General features: G+C 52.2%; 1 protein-coding gene and 1 long non-coding RNA gene across 6 annotated transcripts in view; one reads left to right on the top strand and one right to left on the bottom strand.

Moving 5' to 3' along the window:
• Ttc7a (tetratricopeptide repeat domain 7A) overlaps positions 1-21,266 on the top strand; it is a 102,553-nt gene that overhangs the window by 28,070 nt on the left and 53,217 nt on the right. For 2 of the 4 annotated variants that reach the window (XM_063262049.1, NM_001100756.1), the window contains 4 exons: positions 10,249-10,327; positions 11,094-11,251; positions 11,738-11,801; positions 21,053-21,190. In XM_063262049.1, coding sequence (XP_063118119.1) covers positions 10,265-10,327; positions 11,094-11,251; positions 11,738-11,801; positions 21,053-21,190 — 423 coding nt within the window. In that variant the 5' untranslated portion in view covers positions 10,249-10,264. Of the gene's footprint in view, positions 1-10,248; positions 10,328-11,093; positions 11,252-11,737; positions 11,802-12,524; positions 13,682-13,714; positions 14,517-21,052; positions 21,191-21,266 lie in introns of those variants that run through there. The other 2 variants (XM_039112459.2, XM_008764464.4) reach the window with 2 other exon arrangements.
• On the bottom strand, positions 9,375-21,053 carry LOC120103465 (uncharacterized). 2 transcript variants are annotated; one of them, XR_005505644.2, is made up of 3 exons: positions 18,699-21,053; positions 12,312-12,529; positions 9,375-11,608 (listed from the first exon to the last, which is right to left on the bottom strand). It is a non-coding gene; the product is annotated as an uncharacterized LOC120103465 (long non-coding RNA). The 2 variants fall into 2 exon arrangements; XR_010052449.1 differs by lacking the exon at positions 12,312-12,529.

The following is a 21,266-nucleotide window of genomic DNA, read 5'->3' as shown; positions in this document are numbered from 1 at the left end:
ACTCAGCCTTACAGTGACTTCAGGAGTGATGGACTCACCCACATTCCCTTCCCCACCAACAGAGGGCAACTTCATAAGAAAGAAAGGCAGCCAGGACCATGAGAGGCTCACAGCTATAAGCAGTATGTACTTCTGAATAGGATTTTGTTGTTTTTTTCAGAAGGGGAAAAAAATAAATTGATATGTGTATACATTGAAAAACACAGACTAGAGACCCCAAAACACCCCCGGTGATTTTCCAGGGCAGGGGCCACAGGTTTTCCCTGTAAAGGGTCAGTGACAGGTTGAAGGTTAAGTTGGTCAGCAGTGATCACTGGCTTCGACCAGTCTTGTCTATGTAACACTCTCCATGAAAACCAGCACCCTTGGAAGCCAGTGCACTCTCTGCTGCCAGAGCTTGCATAGCCAGGCGTGTCCCCTCTCTAAATCTGTTTCTCCGCTTGTGAAATAGTAGGACCATGTCTGCCTTGCAGCATTGTGGGTATTAAACCATAAACGAGCACCTCCCAGAATGCTTGTGCCACAACTTCTGGGGACATCAAAACCAGGAACACTGACAGCCACTTTTAGTTTCTTTATTAATGCACTTCATGGTGGGATAAGCTGCTAACCTGGATATAAGCTCAACACCTTTAATTTTCTTATTTTGGTCTCCTAAGTGCAAGGCCAGGGGTGTTGGGGTCCCCATTTGACCCAGACATGTGAATCTGAAGGCCCAGAAAGCCTTGGCAGCTCCCTGTTCAGGGCGGGGCTGTCCACAGCCCTGTCTCCCCAGACCACCTGTAGCTGTGGAGGGGCCCCAGAGCACAGAGGCACTGAGGAGCACAGAGGCACTGAGGAGCCCGGCTGCACACAGCCTCCTGCACATCTGTTGTTGGTTGTTTCGGTCCTTCAGTTGCTGGTTGTCAGTTTCAGAGACCCTGGTGTAGTAATCTGGTTCCTCTTTTTACTGCCTAGAGGCTGTAGCTTGGGTCTGTCATTGTCCCCGTCTTACTGTGTCTCAGATGCTGAGATTCCTGGAACTCCCTGCCTTGGAGCCTTGAGGGAAGGTCAGGGCTCATTTGTTAAAGCTTATGATGTGTGAGCCTCCATAGCAGATTGGCTACACCCTGTTTCTATAAATAAAGCTGTCATTAGAACAGCCCCACTCTTCATTCATTCATTCATAAATTGTCTTTCTGCAGATCTGAATGGTTGGAGACCTTAAAGCAAGCCAGCATTTACCCTTTTTTGTTTGTTTGTTTGTTTGAGGTGGTGGAGGGGTTCAAGACAGAGTCTCACTCTGTAGCTCAGGCTGTCCTGGAACTCCCTGTGACCAGGCTGGCCTCAAACTCAAAGAGATCCTCCTGCCTCTGCCTCTGCATGCTGGGATTAACGGGGTGCCACTATACCCAGCTCTATTACTGTCTGTACCTTATGTAAGGTTCAGGAGTCAGCGGGACACAAATGAAAGTAAGGATGTCTTATATACAGATCACCGTGCAATAAAATCTGTAGGGCAGGCAGTTCTAACGCACACTCTCCATCCGCTCATTTAGTGAATCGTCTTTATAGCAATTGGTGTCACTTAACTACACGCTAGATCAGCGGGCATTTGGGAAGTGCTTTGCTTACATATTTTAGTCTTCCAACTGTTCTCTGAGGTAGACCTTACTTAGCCTGTCTCTCATACGGGAAACAAGCAGGGAAAACAGAAGTAGCTTGTCCTGGCTGGAGCCAGGATCACAACTGCGGCTCTGTCTGATTGGTCCTCGGAACCGCCATTCCATTTTGACCTCTCTATGCAGCTGAGGATGGTCTTGAACTCCCAATCTTTCCATCTGCACATTCCAAGTGCTGGCATTACAGGGGTGTGCCGCTACAGCTCTGGCACTCTTACTGTAAGACTCACTGCTCATAGCCCACGTCCTGTTCCTACAGCCCCACCCAACCCTCCAAGTGCCTGGGCTTAGTGGCAGCTTCCCAGAATCTGTTAATGCTTGGCTGACTGTGGTCAGGCTCCTGATGTGGAAAGTCAGTCACGAGGGGACTAGAGTCGAAGGCAGCTCTGTGACCCCAGTGAGTTCCTTTGCTCTCTGTCTCTGCTCTTTGTCTTCCGTTTGTCTTCCAGGGGCTGTGAGAGGCCATTGAGAGAGAATGAATGGATCTTATCTTTCTGGGAGGTGCTGCTGTTCCCCCCACCCACCCACACACACCACGATACCCTCTCCTCTCTCCCCTTTCCTCACCTCCATTCCACAGGTATAGAAATTAAAGAATCAAAGAAAAACAGGAAGGAAGGAGAGAGAGCAGTTGGTTGTCAGGTTCTGTTGAGTGCCACACTGGACCATGTGCTTTGTAGATCCGACTCTGGGTCATGTGACCCTGCTTCACTCCCGAGGGACAGGAGCTTGAAGCAGTAGAGTTGTTGGTTCAACCCCACCCACCAAGACTCCGATACAGGTCTGAGTACCCTTCAGCCCCAGCCCTCTGTGAGGTTCGGGGTGTGCAAAGGCATCCCGACCTGTGAGGAGTGTTGAAAGGACTGTGTCCTGGGTTGGTATTCAGCGCCTGTGAATGGACCCTCAGTGCTCTAACTTGGTTCTTTTCATCCTCCGTCCTCCCTACTGTACCCCGGCTCCCTGTTTACTCCCATCTCATTCTGCATATTCAAGCAAGATAAATGCGTGTGAGGGTATGTATACAGGGTACCCCCAGCAGGTAGAGGTGTTAACTTGTCCACACTCCCTCTGAAGGGGCAAGTCAGTTCCGGTGCATTTTCGTTCCGTGTAACAGGGCTGGCTCCCCTCCCTCCATCCCTTTTGCCTTGAAGCACACAGTTCATTCCCAGAAGCCAAGAGACTGGCCCCACCCTAGCCAAGGCTCATAAAGAGGAATGGAAATTAATCATCATTTCTTGTCAAGTAAACAGCCCCGGCGTGAGTAGAAGTCCCCAAGACACATGGCAGTTACTCAGCCTCTGTTGTTTCCTATGGCCCCATGCCCACCAGCCATGGCCTCTGAATTTACAGACTTCTTCCAAGCAGAAGCCATGGTGCTCTGGGCGCACCTGGGTTACAAATTATTTCTTAGAACCCTTTCTCATACTAGTAGCTACTGTGAACTCTGCACGACAGGCAGAGGGTGTTGCCCTCTGTGTACTCTGTGAAGGAGGAACGGGTACACTCTTCATTTACTAAGAAAAGAGGAGGAAAGGAATTTGTCTGAAGTCACGAGCCATTGGGAGGTGGAGCCTTGGAAGCTGGCTTGTACCTGAGTCCATTCAAGCCCTCCACCTAAAGTTTTGATCGTTAATGCAATCCCAGCCCAGCATACCCTGCCCACAGGAGGTCAGCATCAGTGATCCGAGTGTCACATATTATTGTCCTTTGGCCAAAGTTGTATGCTCCTTGGGGAATCAGACTCTAATATTGTTCTTAAACAAATGTGTTAGTCTCCTTAGCCCCAATTTCTTTTAAAGCTGTTTTTGTTTTGGGCACTGTCTCAGCCATGGTAAGTTTTATCAATATCTCTGGCCTTTACATGCCAGAAGCACCCCACCAAGAACGGCAGCCAGAGTCACATCCACAGGCATTGGTGAAGCTGAGGTGGGAAGCAGGCAGCCTCGAGTTGAGAGCCGTTGTCTTAGCCTGAGGTGAAGACGTTCTAGGGTAGAGAGGTAGCTGCATTGGTTATGGCCCTGCACGACTGAGTTCTGGGGGTCTTTGGGAAAGGAAAGGCTTTTCATTGTTCAGGCGGCTTCCCACCAGTGGCCAGAGACCGCCCAGCAGTTCATTCCCTAAGAGCCCAGCACCCTCTGTGCATTCCTGCTCTATGATTGGACCTGTGAACAGGTTAGGCAGGGCCAAAGAGGCAGGGAATGGGCTGCTGCCTGGGGTGCGGCGGACTCCAGAGGTGACTGAAGGGTGTGGGGTTGGAGCCCAGAGGTGGTGCTGCTCTGGGTCCAAGGGTTCCTTTAGGAGTCTTGGCCTGGTCCTGGGGTTGGAGCCTCTGCTGAGAATGGGGTGGAGACAAACCTCACAGAGCACTCACCTACCCCCCCCCCCAACTCTGCCTTTGCTGTCCCCTGCTCAGTCGGGTCTTGTCCACTGTGCACAGGAGGCGGCATTCGCTCGATCCTCACAGCTTCCCTCACACTCTGATCTTCAAAAGCCTACGCCCCTTTCGTGCCGGCCAAGTCTGGTGCCCAGTTACTCATACGTCTGAACAACTCTCACTTTTTCCAAGGGCCTTGCCCTGTTGACTTAGCAGCTGATTCCCTCCAGATGATCCTGTCTTTTGTGCTCTGGTAATAGTGTTGCTAACTAACTAACGGAGCCCAATTAGAACGCCCGAGCATAAAAAGCATCCTGTGAACAGGATTGGGGCCAGAAAGCCTGGGGCCGTCACTTCCCGTCTGCGCCACTAGAGGGCAGGGCTGGATTCCACTTGGAGTCCCGCCCCAGGCAGTTCTTTGGTTCCTGAGCCTCCGGGAGGGGGCGCATTACTGACCTAGAGTCCTGCCTGCGGAGAAGCCTCGGGAAGGAGCGTGGGCCAGCACTGAGCAGCTCCTGAGGTGTGGCAACAGGGGACTGGGAGGGGACAAGGCAACACCACGTGAGCTGAGAAAGCTGGCAGTCCTATCTCTAACCACACAGGACCGAGGGCCCTCAGGCACCTGCCAAAAACAGGAACCAGAGCAACTCTGCTGCGACACCCATCGCGGGCAAGGGGACATTTCTCTCTGGGTTCTTGTTCCCCTTCCTTCTGCCTAGAGCTGGCAGAACCCATTTTCTGCTCAGGTTGGAGTGAGGTTGAGCCAGGTGGTCTGTGTGCTTTGTAATGCGCTGCTTTCATTCCTAAGACAAGTTCTTTACATTGCGCCCAAATGAGAGAACAGAGGGCTTTCCAAGGGAGTCACTTCACTGCCACCCTGGCTAGGGGCTCCGTTAGTTCGGTAATCAATAGATCAATCAATCAGTCAATCAATCAAACCCCTAACCCCAAGTTGCCCTGACTTGTCTGTCAGGAGCTCACTCCAGTGTGAAGTGTGACTTTAGATGATTGGCAGTCCTGTCTTGTTTTCAGTGCATGTGTCTGCAGGCCTGGGGGAGGGGACAGGGTTGCTCTCACTGGGTTCAGAGACCTGGAAGACTCACCAGCAAAGCTTGTGCTGTCTCTCAGCTTTCTGTGTCTGCTCTGGGGGGACAGGAAGACCTCCCTCAGGGCACAGCCTGTATTTGTTTGTGCCCACTTCCTGAACTTTCCCCGACCTGTTGGAAAAGAAAGTCCGATGTTTGCGTGAACTCTGTGTCTGACGACCTCTGTCTTCCATGCTCAGCTTGACTCAAGGTGGAAGTTTGTGGGTTTTGAGGCAGACGATTTGGGTCTGTGTTGAAAACGAGCAGCGGGATAACCGTTGAACTTCCCCTGACCTTGTCCTCTGGTAGCTGGGACCTGCCACATTGCCACACTATCCTGGGTACTTGACCCGAAGTCTCTTGTGGACTGTGCCAGCCCTCAAATGGGAACTTCTGATGAGGGTTGTTTGTACAACCTCTCAGTGATCAGTTCTTACTAATATATCATTTTATTTCCAATCATGTTCTCATCGTTGAGCACCTACTGTGTGCAAAGCGCTTTTGCTTCCGATGAGTTCCCAGGAAATGAGGCAAGCAGCAGGAAGCAGATGCCTTCTACACAGCCAAGGGTGGGTGCGAGTCACTCATACAGCCTCTCCCTTTGCTCCACAATGACTGCAGTTACCCACAGTGCAGCTGGCCGGGTACGTGCAGAAAGAAAGCACTTGGTCATGGCATGGTGAACTGGGGTGAGCGCACAGTGAGGAGACAGGTGTGTCTCCAGGGTCTCAGAGTCGAGAGTGCTGGTGTCAGCCTCTTGGCCTTGGGTAGGCGACACCCAGAAAGACAGGCATCTTCCAGGTTTCAGTTCTCTATTAGAAGGGGTTGGGTGGGGGTATTTTATTTAGTTACATTTGCTGGTGTTGGGGGGCATTGCAGGTCAGCCTACATGCTTGCAAGTGCTCTACCACTGAGCCGCAGCAGCCTGTCCCACGACGGTAACTTCTTTTTTATGATAAATAAGAGACAGGTTCTCTGTAGCCCTGGCTGTCCTGGAGTTCGCTGTGTAGGCCAGGCTGAGCGCAGGGATCTGCTTGGCTCTGCCTCCCGAGTGCTGGGATTAGAGGCGTGAGCTCAAATTTCTTAAGGGCATTGAGCACATCGTGAGTTCTGCTTACGCTGGGCTCATGGAGCCTTGTGAGAAGTTCTGTAGACTGAAAACTGTCAAGGGCTTTGGAAAACTCTGCACTGCTGGCTGCCAGGAATGGTGGTGGGGGAGCTGCACTGCTGGCTGGGGGGGGGGGTAGGGGGTCAGGGGTCAGGGGATGGGGGAGGTGCACTGCTTGGGGTGGGAGAGCTGCACTGCTGGCTGGGAGGGTAGAGGGTAGAGGGAGATGCATTGCTGGCTGGGGGTGGGGTGGGAGCTGAACTGCTGGCTGGGGTGGGGGTGGGGGTGGAGGGGGCTACCGCACTGCTGTTACTCCCACCTTCCTCCTGGACTCCTCTGTTGGCTGAGCTGCTAACGCCCCCACCACCCGCCTCTTGACCAGTTGGACTTGACTTGAGTTGGAATAACCGGCTTCCTGGCTTCTCCCCATGCAGCCTGTTTCTGGGCCAGGGTTTGTTTGAGGCTCTGTTTGGATACTGTTAAAAGTGGGCAGCTTGGCTCACAAAGGTCATCAGGAGAGACCAGAACAAAGAGATCTTTCAAGCTGGCTTCTCACAGGGCAGCCAGAAAGGACCGGGAAAACCCCAGCTCCACCCAGCACAGGCAGCTGCAGGCTGGGCCTTTTGAGAACCCCTACCGAGACGTTTCTTAGAGGGGCAAGCTGAGGCAGGGGGCATTCTCAGCATGGGAGAGCCAAGCAACCGAGGCTCAGATCCCAAATCTCCTGTGTGGTCCTGACCACTGGAACTCTTGTATGGGTTGTTTCTTGAAAAACAGTCAATATGAATTAGGATCTACTCAAAACCTGCCCGAGGGTGCTGATTTACTCTGCAAAAAAAAAATTCCCAGGCGCCTATTCAGTGCCCAAATCTCTCACAGATGTGAAAATTATTTAAAAAGCAAGTAAAACCCTTTGGAATTCAGGCTTGTGTTTGAATGCAGCACTCAGTCCTATGTGTCACGGGAGTGGTCAGTGCCTGGACATCAGCACCCCTTCCCCGGCGTCCGTCCGTCCGTCCAGGAGCAGCCTGTCTGCTGGTCCTGGGCTGTGAGGCCTCTTTGGCAGTGACCGAGAGGACGCTCCCTCCTGTGGCTGGGGAAGAAGAACCATTAGGCACTCTTGGCTCTGGCCTCCTGTAGCAGCCTGGGCCAGGCTGCCAGGTCTCCTGTAGAGTGGAAAATCACCACAGCCCAGGAGTGGCCTGCTTCCTCGGAGCCACAGAGCCCCAGGCAGCCTCAGGGACCAGCCTGCCTCAGCCTGTGGACTCAGCTCTCCGCCCTCTTCCCTAACTGGCTCCCCACCTCACATCCATTTTCTTTTTTTCTTTCATTTATATTGAATATATACTCCTGGGTATGGGACCATCCACTGGCACCTACTGGTCAAACCAGTAGCCACACCCTTAAAGAAAACTGACTCCCTTCTCCAGAAGCCATCACTACCAATAACTTCTAAGTTAGGGGCGGGGCTCATGGGCTTCTCCTCCGTCCATGCTAGAATGTGGATGGGCTTCATCTCATTCCTGCAGCCGTTCTGCTGCCAGAGCATGAATACAGAAGTCCTGTCACATCTAGAAAATACTGCTTCGGTCTGGTCCTCACTGGCCTTGGCTCTTACACATCTTTCTGTCTCCTCTTTGGCTCCTGATTGAGGTGCAGGGGCTAGGACTTGCATTTCTATGTCCTCTTCGAGAACTTTCTTACTTCGAGAACTCTTCTTACCCACTGAACCGTCTTCCCAGCTCTGAACTGTCACTTCTAACAAGTCCTTGTTAGACTTGTGGGCAGGGACTGACTGCTCTTTGAGAAGCTCTGGTCTGAATCCTCATTTCCCGAGTGTACACAGAGGACTTTCAGTGGTCAGCACAGAGGAGTTAAGCAGTGCTCACACAACTTGTAAAACATTACCTCTCTGCTTGAGAAACAAAACCAAAACCCACCAACACAACAAACCCATGGTTCCAAGGACTCTTTCTAAATTAGAGTGGGATATCTACCACGTAAAAAGAAGGAAGATTTAACCAAAGGTGTCACCTAAACAATAATACTGGTGATGGCCGTAACATCTGAGAAGGTAGCTTGCCAACAGGAGTCTGCAGACACTGGACTGAGCATAAGCCCGTATTTTGCAGATGAGACCATAGGCCACAGAGGTAAGCTTGCTTCCCTGATACAGGACAGGGTAGCAACACTGGGTCTTGAGGTATCTATCAGGAGTCTGAGGTTCCCTGCCTGCTTTATGCTGGCTTCTTCTGCTTACTGACTGACTGCCCATGCTCCAGGTCTCTGTACACTCTCAGGTTTACAAAGGCCTCGTTTAGAACCTTGGGAGTTCCTGCCGGGTTTGCTGTTGTTGTTTGGTTGGTTGGTTAGTTGGTTGGTTGTTTGGTTAGTTGTTTGTTTGGTTAATGAGTTGGTTGGTTACTTTGTTTGGTTAGTTTTTGGTTAGTTGGTTGTTTGGTTAGTTGCTGATTTGGGTGGTTGGTTAGGTGGGTGGGTAGTTGTTTAGTTGGTTGTTTAGATGTTTGGTTGTTTGGTGAATTGTTTAGTTGGTTGGTTTGTTGGTTGGTTAATTGGTTGGTTGGTTGGTTAGTTAGTTTTGTTAGTTGGTTGGTTAGTTGGTTGGTTGTTTGGTTAATTGTTTAGTTGGTTGGTTGGTTATTGGGTTAATTGTTTAGTTGGTTGGTTGGTTGTTGGTAGGTTGGTTGGTTGGTTTTTATGCTTCCCCAGAGGCAGAAGAACGTACTTGATATGTCAATCTTGTTCTGTTATTAGGCTCCCAGGCTACAAAGCCCCTGGAGACTGAGAAGGTAGCGGGCGACAGTGGCTTCCCCATGACCAGCTACAGCTTGGTCCCTCTCTGTGCTGCCCAGCAGCCTCTGCTTTTCCTTGTCTGAGGTGGTCCCAGGAAGATTCTGAGGAGCTGAGCAGAGCCAACCTTAGTTATCTCCTGATGAGCACAGGCTTCCGTCAGAAGGAGCCGCGGGGCCAGGGCTTCAGGAACACACGACTCTTGGCCTCAGGAAGCCACAGCCTGAGTCTTACCAGTCATGGAAAGTGACCTTGTGGGTCAGCGTGTGCTTCAGGAGAGAAACTAATCTGTATACAGTGCTGTGGGAGTAAAGAGCGGGTCAGGGAGCAAGGAATGATGTTAGAACTGGTATTTTTAAGGATGGCAGGGGGAGCATGTCTGAGACTTGACAAGAGAACTACGGTTATCCAGCAAAACCTTGCTTGAGTGGTGGGAGCTGAGATGTAAGGAGGAAAGCCAAGCAGCTCCAGAAGGTTAGGCTGAGGACGGCCACTAGATCCTTCCACCAAAGGACCTAGCCTCAGGTGGATGTTCCAGAGGGGGTTCCGTGTTGGCTAGACACCTCCAAGGATCATGACCCCACTTTCAAACTGTAGGACACAACCTATTTGGGTTGCAAAATGGACCAGGTATGCTGCAGCCAGCATCTTTAAGAGGCAGAGCAGGCAGAGGCATGGGTTGGAGCAGTCAGAAGTGGCTGCATGCAGATAGATAGTGGGTCAAGAACCCAGTTTTGTATAAGGAAAGCGTACTCAAATACCAAGTTGTGATGTGAGGTATATTTTTTCAGTGTGAGTCATGCTGTAACGCCCTGAGGGAGTGGGTCTGGCTGGTGTGGTCATCCAGGTGAGGCAGGCCCTGGTGGTACGGACCATTGAGGACGGATTTCAACATGGACCCATTGCACCATGGGTCAAATGGAGAGGCCAGAAAGTCCAACACAGCCCAAGGCACTTGGACCGGTGACATCTTACTTGTAGTACTGGTGTCTTTGTTATAAATCTGAAGCCCAAGTTGCTGAGCAACTTCCTTCTCTGCGTACCTGTCCTAGACCTCGAGGGTCCTGAAGTTACAACTCTGGCTTTTATCCCACTGACTGAAGGTGTTTAAAAAGCTCAAGCAGACAGGCAGCCTGTTAGGTGCTGGGCTATGAGGGTGTCTGTGGAGCTCAGCTAGCAACGGTCCCACCTTTTGCTATCCTATCCCAGGAACATCGTGAAAGGCATGAGAGAGCTCCGGGAGATTCTGAGGACCGTGGAGACCAAAGCGACGCAGAACTTCAAAGTGGTAATGTGGCGGTTGGCTGCGGCTGGTTTATGCAGAGGTCAATTTGGGTGGGAGACAACACAAGCCCTAGCAGAAGGCCCCTGACCTAAACATGCCACATGCATACCTGTGCCTACCCTCTTCTGCTCTCAGCAGACATTGTTAATTGATCCCAGAGTACTTTCCCGCCAAGCCTGGGAGGCACTCTCTTCATATCTTCTTCATCAGGGCACGGAAGACGAATGGCCTCTAACCTTAGAACACAACTGAAATCTACTACCATCCCTTGCATGAGCAAAACTGTCCTTCTGAGCAGTGCTCTTAACCTCTGAGCCATCTCCCCAGCCCTTCTTTATGGTCTTAAAAAATTCCTTTCGTAGTCCAAACTTAGGTCTGTGTTCTTAGACCTTCGTTCCTCCAAATTTTTATTTTATTATTCTCACAAGAATTTTGGGCCAACTTTCAGTCTCTAGATGGCGTCTGGAAGGGAGCCTCCTGTACCTGTGGCCTCCTGCCTTCTCCCACCCTTAGAAGGGACGGCAGAGTCCTCAGAGGGTAGAAGCGGATGGAGGAGAGGAGATATGGAGTAGAGCAAGGCCATCCCCTGGGGGTGTGGGGGGCTTCAGTGGTACATGGGCTGAGCAGTGAGGGACTCAGGATTGAAGTTGTGGGGGCCTCCAGAGGCCCAGCACAGCATGCATTGGGTGGATTTGCTAATTGGGAAACAGAGGGCCACACAGGCAAGCAGAAGACAAGAAACCCGGCCTGTGTCTGTCCCTCTGGCCAGGTGGCAGCCAAGCACCTGGCAGGGGTCCTGCTGCACTCCCTGAGTGAGGACTGTTACTGGAGCCCCCTGTCCCACCCTTTGCCTGAGTTCATGAGCAAGGAGGAGAACTCTTTCATCACTCAGACCCTTCGGAAACCTCACCTCTACGAAGGAGACAAGTGAGTGTCACCTGCCCTGTTGTAGCACTCTGGTCTCGGATGTATACAGGTTCCGCTTCCTGCCGTGGCGTGGCCAGAGACTAAGCAAAGATGGTCTCTGGCAAGGTTGGGGGAGAATTCTTCATGGCTCCCTGAAGCCACTCATGTGGAGGTTGTTATCTTCCTGATGCACCCCTTTGAGGTACTAGTTGAAGGTGGAGCCTATACTCACCAGCAGGGCCTCTTGCTTTCTCCCCATGCCTCAGGCTGGGTGGGGCTGGATGAGCTATTTCTTCTGCATGACGGACGGATGGATGGCCGCAGCCTTTCAGGTTCTGAACTCCAGGGCTTGTAGGAGCTGCTCCTGGCATTCGGTGCCTGTGAATTATGCAGGAGAGGGTCACCTTACCAGGCTGATGTTGACTCGGGGCACCAGGACTGCTTGGGGGCCAGAGGTGCCGCTGGCGTGGGCTGGGCTGCAGTCAGGGATGCTGTTGTGTTTTCCAGCCTCTACTGCCCAAAAGACAACATAGAGGAGGCCCTCTTGCTGCTGCTCATCAGTGAGTCCATGGTAAGCCCCAGGCACCACTGACCCCAGTGGGTTGAGGTTATGGAGCGTGCTGGGATAGGCAGAAACTTTGCATGGTCTAGTGAAGCTCTGCCTCCCAGGGATGCCCGGAAGGTATGAGCTTCTTGCTTCTTACACACGCATACTCACACACATGCACACACACGCACATGTACACACACATGCACACACACGCACATGTACACACACATGCACACACATGCACACACACGCATACACGCACACGCACGCACACGCACATGCACACACACATGCACACACACGCATACACGCACACACACGCACATGCACACACACGCATGCACACACACACTGCATGCACGCACACACACACAGCCATACTAGCTGTGCTGGACTATGCTGAGAGACCTAGCATCTGTCCCCGGTGGGTAGGGACTGAGCGTGTGAACCCCTCTTCTGGGATTACAAAATCTGATTATTACAAGTCAGCAGTCTGCACTGAGCAACCATGTGCTGGGTGCTGTGACTGACCTAACAGAACAGAGAGGGAGCAGGAGGAGGATGCATTTGGAGGCACAACTCCTGGATCCAGGCTCCAGCACTGCACTCGTTAGCTGGGGGCCAGGGACAAATCCTTCGGTCTCTCCGAAAGCCTCAGTGTCCTCTTCATAAGATGGTAACTCACAGGTAAGTGTGGCTCGAGTTCATAGTTGCAACAGCTGTGATTATCTGCCTTGCCTGGCCCTGTCCTAGAAGACAGAGCAGAAAGCAAACTAGAGACAGGCCCCTGCCCTCACGGAGCTCACATCTTAGTAAGGGGTGGTGGTAAGGGGTGGTAGTAAGGGGTGGTGGTAAGAAAGCAGCAGTGGTTCCGGTATCCAGGCTCCCCAATGCTTGCATGCTATGGAAAAATCAGATCCGTCCCCAAACCCAGGGAAGATACTTGTGAGAGAGCGAGTGTGTGTACATGCCATGGTGACCGCAGTACTTGGCAGTGTTTTCAGAGTGCTTTGGAGGCTCCTCAAAGGAGAGCATGGTATGGATGGGTAGCCCTGGAGGTGTCAGATGAAGGATGGCCCTCAGGCTCCAAGGGAGGCCCAAGAAGGGGGAGCGTAGATTATAGAAGCCGGGCGGGACGAGGTATGTCTACATAGCCGCGTCCAAGTCCTTCAGTGTCGGAGCTGGCCATGTTGCTGAGCTGGGACTGCCAGGCCGTGAAGCAGGTGCCTTAGGTGAGCCGTACAGGAAGCAGACGTTGAGGTCCCAAGATGCCCTGAGCCGTGCCATTCACGACCACCAGTGATTCTTTGGCTGTCAGTATGAATGACGCCAGGGCTTGTCCCGGGCACATGGGTGGGTCACCTCTGGCTGCACAGGTCTCCTGTTAAGTACGGATGCGGGGGGGACACTGGACTGCAAGGCAGGGAAACTGCCCTTCCTCAGACAGGCCAGGGCATTCGAGATGTGAGCCTTGTATAGCGCCAGCTGACCAGGCACAGTAGGCATCCTGGGTTCAGGCTTCTTGTTGTTTCATGGGGAGGGACACCTAGTGGATTAGCCAGATTTGGAGACCGGAAATGGCTTCTTTCTCTGACTACAGAGTAAATCTCACTTTTAAATTTTAGATTTTTTTTTTTTCTGAGAGGTTTTCTCTGGGTAACCCAGGCTGTACTAGAACTCTGGCCTTGGACTCAAAGAGATGCTGTCTCTGCCTCCCTAGTGCTGGGATTAAAGGCGTGTGCCACCTCTGCCCAGCTTAAAGTTTAGAATCTTGAAGAATGATTGGAGCCCCTCCACCCAGCCATGACACCACCTATGCCCTCCTGTGAGTCTGCACTGAGCTTACCTGTTTCTGGAGATGTGGGCACATGTCACCCTTGTGTAACTTACAGAGCGCAAAGGTAAATGCAAGACCCCGTGATGTTGAATCATGGGAAATTACCTATTTTCAATTATTTATGGCTTACAAAAAATGATTTTCGGGGCTGAGATGCCCTTCCGTCGGGAGAGTACTTGTTAACTTGCACAAAGCCCCAGGCTTGTTCTCCAACATGACTTGAAACCCATTTTATGCCTCTAATCTTGGCACTCAGATGGTGGGTTCGGGAACGGCAGGAGGGTCAGAAAAAATAAGGTTATTCCCAGCTAAAAGGAGGTTTGGGATCAACCTGGGCTACCTGAGAACCTGTCTCCAAAAACAAAAAGCAGGAGAAAGTTATGTCAGTTACTACTGTTGTGTCCCCATTTTACAGATGAGGAAGTAAGGGAAGAGCTGCAGGGTGGGTATATATCTTGATCAAGGTCACATAATAATAAGCTTTGTTTTCATGATGTGAACCACATCCCTCACTGAGTTTCTACAAGCACAAGGCCCGGAGCCCAGGCTCCTGGATTGAAGTCTCGGATCTGCCCCATTACCTGTTCTGATCCTTACTTTTCTCATCTATAAATGGGCCAGTGCAGGAATCTTGAAAATAAAATGCATGATGTCGTGGGAGAGTCTGTCTCCTCGGAAGACACGAGTGCTTGGTTTTAACTGCCAGCATGGCACAAGCCAGAGACGCCTGGGAAGAGGACCCAGTGAGATTGCGCACAGATCAGATTGGCCTGTGGGAGTGTTTGTGGGGTGTGTATTGATTATACCCGTTAGGTGGGAAGAACCCATCCTTGTGGATGACACTGTTTCCTGGGCAGAAGATTTGGGACTGTAAGAGTGGAGAAGATGATCTGAGACAGGTACGCCTGTGTCATTTGTCCCTGTTCCTTCTGCGTATGTGATGTGACCAGCTCCCTCAAGACTTCCCTGCTATGATGAATGTAACCTGGACCTGTGGGCTAAAATAAGCCCCTACCCCTGTGTCTCTCTGTCCATCCAGCGCTCCTCTCTCTCTCTCTCTCTCTCCCTCCCTCTCTCTCTCTCTCTCTCTCTCTCTCTCTCTCTCTCTCTCTCTCTCGTATCCTGGGCTCTGTTGCAACTCACTGTCAGATTCTTCAGGGATTGCATATCAGAGGTTTACATTACAATTCATGGCTTGGCAAAATTATAGTTATAAAGTAGTAATGAAGTAATTAGTAATTTTATGGTTGAGGGTCATCAAAACCTGAGGAACTGTGTTAAAGGGTCACAGCACTAGGAAGGTTGAAAACCACAACACTGTGTAGACAGGCTGGCTTCGAACTCTCTCTGTCTCCCAAGCGCTGGTATTAAAGACGTGCACCACTACACCCTGGCTAGCCCTCCTTTCCTGTCTTAAGTTGCTCTTGTTACATCCTCCTCCACCTCCTCCTCCACCTCTTCCACCTCCACCTCCTCCACCTCCTCCACCTCCTCCTCCTCCTCCTCCTCCTCCTCCTCTTCCTCTTCCACCTCCTCCACCTCCTCCTCCTCCTCTTCCTCTTCCTCCTCCTCCACCACCTCCACCTCCACCTCCACCTCCTCCACCAATTTGTATGGCTTCTTGTGCACCAGAGCCCAGGACCAGAGCTTGGGTGCCTCTCCTGCAAGGTGATTAACACCACTGAGCAGATACCCTAAGCTGCCCAGCGTCTCAAAGCAAAGACCTCCTAGAGTGTGGCCCATACCTGGCACAGATGACTTTCCCTGAACATGGACCTTTCTCCATGCAGCTGTTTCCTGTTTGCCTTGAGAGCAGCCCACTGACCTGCCTGGAGTTGCATGGCTCCACTCTGGTAGCCAAGTATGGTCCTGGGAAATTCTTTGCAGCGTGCTAGGTAGAGAAGCTACAGGGTTTGGGTTTGGTTTGCACGGTTGCTAGGAGGAGGTACTCCTTGGGTTGGCTGGTTTGTGTCATTCTGCCCATACCAACCCCAGCAGACATTTGGAAATGAGGTACTGGGGGAGGAAAGTCGACAGTAGAAACCGTAGAGTCCCATCTACAGAAGGCCCTCTCCTTCACCGCTGGCCTCTGTGGCTCAGTGCTTCTCCAGAGACCCGTCCGGCCTTCCTTAACCCTGCTTCCCTCCACCTATGCTCTTCTCATTTGTTCTGTCTTGGTGCAGGGTCTCGCTATGTAGCTTTGGGTGGCCTGGGACTTACTATGTAGACCAGGTGGGCCTTGAACTCACAGAGATCCACCTGCCTGTGCCTACCATAGTGTGATTTCTGAGCTCAGAGGACAACCTGAGGAAGCCAGGTCTCTCAGTACGTGGGTCCTGAGAATCAAAATCAGCCCCCCACCCACCCACCGAGCCGTCCTGCCGACTCCTGCAGTTGCAGTGTTGATTGGTCAGAAAGTGGACTGTGGGTTGTGTCAGGTCCTGCTCTGACCCTCAGCTCAACCCTAAGGTTCCATGAACTTTCAGCATGGCGTCTGTGCACTTGAGGGGTTTTCCTCACCTCTCTGCTGCTGGCTGGTTTTGGCTGTAGATGACAGGCTTGTAGGAAAACCTCTAGAGCAGCCGCTGGCAGCCTTGACTGTGACTTTGCAGTGTCCCTTCGACTGACTGTGGTAAAAGCCACTCCTGCAGTGCAGCCACGTCCACTGTCATCGTTGCCCCTCACTTCCCGGTCGTCCAGAGCCCCACCCACCAGAGGATATTTGTGGGTTTTTTTCCTTTGTTTTTTTGTTGGTGCTTGTCTGAGTGTTGAAGCCACACTTTTAGGGTTAGAACTCAGAGAGTGGTTGTGCAGGATCTATGTGCGTGTCTGGTGCCAGCATACGGCTTTCCTGAGCTCGCCTGTGTGGTAAGATGCAGGGACATGCCTTCGAAGAAGACAAATAGAAATCACCAGGGTTTCCCCAGTAACGTAAGGGATTTGATTTATGACTGCTTGAAGATTCGTGTATTGGCCCTGCTCTGTGTCTTTGGGGCTTTCAGAGCACTTCACAGTCCACTCACTTGGGTGCACACATCTACCGGTTACCCACCAGCCACTGTCTGTGCTCGCACCCGTCTATCGCCCACCCACCTGTCTGTCCACTCACACAGTCTATTCGTGTGCTCAGCGTTAGCCACCCTTAACCTTTTTGAGAGCTGTACTGTGTGCTGGGCCATGCTCACAGCACGTCGCATAAAATAAAGAACGCTTTAAAGTCCTTGTCCTCAGTGTGCTCCCACCTAGTGCAGTGAGGGCCAGAGCCAGCTGAATTGTTGCTATTGGGTTTTTTTTTTTTTTTTTTTTTTTTGAGCCGGGGAAGAATTCATTGCTAGTGTGGCCTCTCAGCACTGCAAGGTACAGAGGCCTGATATGGAAGACGTGTGGAGGTTGGGGGTATCTCTGGGGATGGGGACCCTGCACCTTATCAAACCAGCTCTGCGTTGTACCCGTGCCAGGCTCCTGGCTGTGCAGATCCTGTGTTTGTCATTCAGAACTAAGCAAGATGACTCTTCTCTCCCTGCACTGTTTCTCATCTGTAAGAGGGGGTTAATAAAACCTCCGTGGAAGGAGTTTGGGTGGATTAAGAAAATGGTCACAGAGCTATCTCTTTGGGTTGTTCAGTGCGTGTTTTTGTCCTGGGGTAGGGGAAGCCTGGGTTCTGACTCAGTTACCTTTGAAAACTCGTAGGTTTCAGTCTCGCTGGGGACTGAGTGCATTTAGTGTGCTGTTTTAAAGAAAGGGACCTCCTAGGCAAGGCTCCATTTGGGACTGAGCAGATGACACACACGGTGTCCCAGCTTTTGGCACCTTGCTTGCTCAAAGGCGAGGGTTTGCTCTGCAGAAGGCTGCCAGCTCAGAGCCCATGGTTCAGTACCCGTGACAGAAAGACTGTGACATCTGCCACAGGAACTGTGTCACCCGGTAGATGAAACCTGTCACAGAGCACGCTAGCTCTTGGCTCTGTGGACCGGCAGCCCAAGAACTGGTGGTAATTATGTCTGCCTGTGGGGGACACCAGCAGGAGCCAAACACAACATGACACGCCTCCAGGGAGGGGGTACCCCTGGGTACAGATACTTTCTAGACGCTTCTTTCTGGGGTCGTTGTTGGGATGCCAGCAGCAGGTCCCGAGCGAGGCTCACTTGCTTGATGGGGAGACTGTCTCAGGGAAGCCTCTGAGTAGGGCTGGGCCTCTCGCTTCAGGAACCCGTTCTTTGCAAGGAGACCCTGTCTGTATTCTGCTTTGGTCCCTTCTCCAGCGATGCCAGCCCAAGGCTAGCAATATGTCAGTAAGGACTGCTGGACTTTCCAAGAGGAACCTGGAATCGGGGAAATGGTGGGGGAAATCAGAATGTCGGCGATTCAGCTGTCTCTCTGCCTTCAGGGTGGCCAATGTCAGCTTACTCAGCCTCGCTCAGCCATCCTCAGTCAAAATGGGGTGAGAGAAGGCAAGAGGGCTGTGGGAATGACGCGGTGCTATATGGAAGTCTTCCATTTCCCGTCTGGGTCCAGGATGGAGAAGACAGCAGGGCTGGACAGAGGTGGAGGTCAGAGGCAGCTGAGCGGCATCCAGAGGTTGGGAACGGCCAGGATCTACTTGGTGTTCAGGGAAGCCGCGGGGCCTGGTCTGGCATTTAAGCGCTCCTCCAGGTTTTCGGCCTCCTCTGGGAAGGTTATGTTTGTCCCACTGCTGTTGGGTTCATGAGCCGGATACATTGATGGGAATGAGAAGCCCCTTTCTGAGGGGGAGCTCAACAAGGGTCATGCCTGCCTGAGAAAATGAGCTTCCTGTATTTGTCTCAAGGCATTCGTCCAAGGAGCAGTGGTGGCTCCTGATGGGCATAGAGCGGGTAGATAGATGGTGGTCTCCTGGTAATCTGAAAGCCCTAGTCTGGGAGAGGCTGTCCTGGGAAAACCACCACAGACAGGGGTGAGTTACAGACACCTCTGGGGTCCTGCCTAAGGACCCAATGCTTGACTTAAGTAAGGGCAGAGCATCCCACAGCAGGAGCCAAAGGCTGGCTGTGGGAGACACAGCAGACATGGTGGGCAGGGAAGAAGCCAGAAAGAAGACTCACCCTTATCCTGAGAACAGCACAGATGGTGATGGGTGAGAGGACAATACAGTAGCCATGTGTTTACACTAACAAGTGCGTCCACGGCTCACACTGTCTTGGGTCTGGAAGTCTTCACTGGATCTGAAGTCTTTCCAATGAAACCAGGACTCAGGCTGCATGTAGACAGGAAAGGGGAAGACTGGGCTGGTTTTAACCTCTGGACAGGCTACTGGTGAAGCCTGGGGCCTCTGGGGAGGGATGGGAAGGCTAGGGTGCTCCTGGGGAGGAATTGCAAGTCTAGTTGTGGGGCCCCCTGCCTCTGAGGCTTCTTCTGGCTCCTTTGTGGCTCACAGGCCAAGTACCTAGACTTCCCTTTTTTCTGCTCCAGTCCCCACCCAACCCTGTTGCTATGGTTACATACACAGGCACTGCCCAGCAACCAGCACTAGCCCAGCATGTTGTAGTTTTTTTAATCCTGTTCCCAAACCACGGTAGCAGCTGGGCTGACCTCTGCTTCCGGCTGTCCTGTGTAAACACACACACACACACACACACACACACACACACACACGTTCTAAGGAAGACTTAACCTGTCTTGTGTTTCATCTGCCCTGATCACACCCAGTTCTGGAAATCCACCGGCTAACCCCTAGTGCACACACCACACACACCCAGGGGCCTGTCCTCTTAGGGCAGGTTCTACAGTAGACGAAGAAGGAGTTTCTATGTCAGCCCAGAGAAGTCTTCCTGGTCTGCTCTGCAGAGGTGGATGTATGAAGTTCTGGGTTCAGCAGCTCAGCCTAGAATAGCATGCCCTGTCACACAGTGATGAGCCGGCTGGGGCTGCCAGGGTCCTGGTGTGTGAGGCCCAAGGAGGCAGAGAGGTGGGCCAGCTCTAGGAAAGCAGCCATCAGAGCTGGGTGTTGCCAGTGAGCTGATACAGAGAGCTGCACAGTGACCAAACTCAGTTGAGCCTGGAAGACAGGAAACAGTGAGGTGAGTGCTTTGTGACTGGAGAGAAGTCAGGGAGGGAGGAGCAGACAGAGAAAGGCATTTAAATGCCTTTCTGAGGACAGTGGTGACAAGTATATTCCATACTATGCTCCCAACATGGCTTCCGTACAAGGTGGTTTCCCCAGTCCTTGAAAGTGCCCGTGAGGTCCCCTCTGTCTTAGAGATGCCGACCTTACAGAGCACCTGGCCTATCCCTTGATCCTGATTTCTCCTTCCTACTAGAGTCCAGCACCCATGTATAGATGCCCCCTCCCTGATCTCTGTTCTTCATCCTCTCCTTCCCTCCCCACTGCTGCCAGGGGGAGCCCATCTCCACGTCCCCGCTGGGTGCCTAGCCTAGCACTGAGCTGCTGGAGCGGGAGAGGGAGGAACATCGCTAGGGCTGAAGCACAGGTTGTGTTCCTGCGTGGCCGTGTGGGTGGGTTTCACCAGGAGGGAGAGAGGATTTCTTGGCACTTTCCCTTCCTTAACTGTCGGCAGTTCCTGGCTAGGTTTAAGGCTGGCTCTAGCAGTGATCTCTCTGAGGATTTCCTACCGTTCCTGGTACCTTCCCCCAAGCATCCTCTCCCGGGCCATCTGTGTTTCTCGAGGAGGAGGAATACATATTACCAAGGAGCTTCAGCCCCTTGGCTACAGGAGGGAGAACGACTCCATGCAGGAGCAAACAATGAGGGTGACTGGTACGCAGGATGGGGCCTTGGATCTGGCAGGATACTCAGGTTTCTGGGTCAAGTGCCTTCGTTCTATCCGGCAGGCCAGTCCTTGGTTGACCCACAGCCTCTGGGAACCAGGGTGGACTCAGACAGGATAGGCGAAGGTAGACAAAGACCGCTTTTGCTGAAGGAGAGGATGATGGGAGGCATCAGCAAGAGGGTGTGGTTAGATCTCAGCTAAGCCAAGCACAGGCATGGGAGTGCATGAGAGTCACTGCAGATGTCCCTGCCCTGTTGTTGCCCAGAGGTTCCCACAACTGTTGTGACTGGGTAGCTACTCTTAGAGTAAGCGTGAATGAGAGAGGATCTGGTGATATTATGTGTGGAGCAAAGAGGGATGCCAAATGCTAACAGTCCCAGACGCATTCACATGGAAAGCACATGGCCGCAGCACTGACCCTGCGGCTTCATCTGAAATCGTGTAGAGTTCCAAAGTGAACACCAGGACCTTGAGCCTTAGATGACCTCTCCCCCACCTGGACCAAGCTATCTTTGGAGGGAGCTTTGCCGGGACAGGGGAGGCCATTTCCGAGGGTGTGTTCAGTTTCACTGTGGCAGCAGTGAAATGTGACAGTAAGTGGGGTTAGGAGTACAGGCCCCTGATTTGTCTACCCTCGACATCTTTCCCAAACTACCTTTCACCCACAGGCAACTCGGGACGTGGTACTGAGCCGGGCACCAGAGCAGGAGGAGGACCGGAAAGTGAGCCTGCAGAATGCTTCAGCCATTTACGACCTCCTAAGCATCACACTGGGCCGGCGAGGCCAGTATGTCATGCTTTCTGAGGTAGGGTCAGTCACTCAACCTGCCTCACTTCCTGGGAGTTTAGTAAGTCGCAGAGGGAATCACGTGAGGTGACCAT

The sequence above is a fragment of the Rattus norvegicus genome, chromosome 6 (assembly GCF_036323735.1).
Source record: "Rattus norvegicus strain BN/NHsdMcwi chromosome 6, GRCr8, whole genome shotgun sequence".
NCBI classification, from domain to species: Eukaryota; Metazoa; Chordata; class Mammalia; order Rodentia; family Muridae; genus Rattus; species Rattus norvegicus.
The sequence above is the reverse complement of the archived record's forward strand: the minus strand, read 5'-3'. Positions and strand labels throughout refer to the sequence as shown.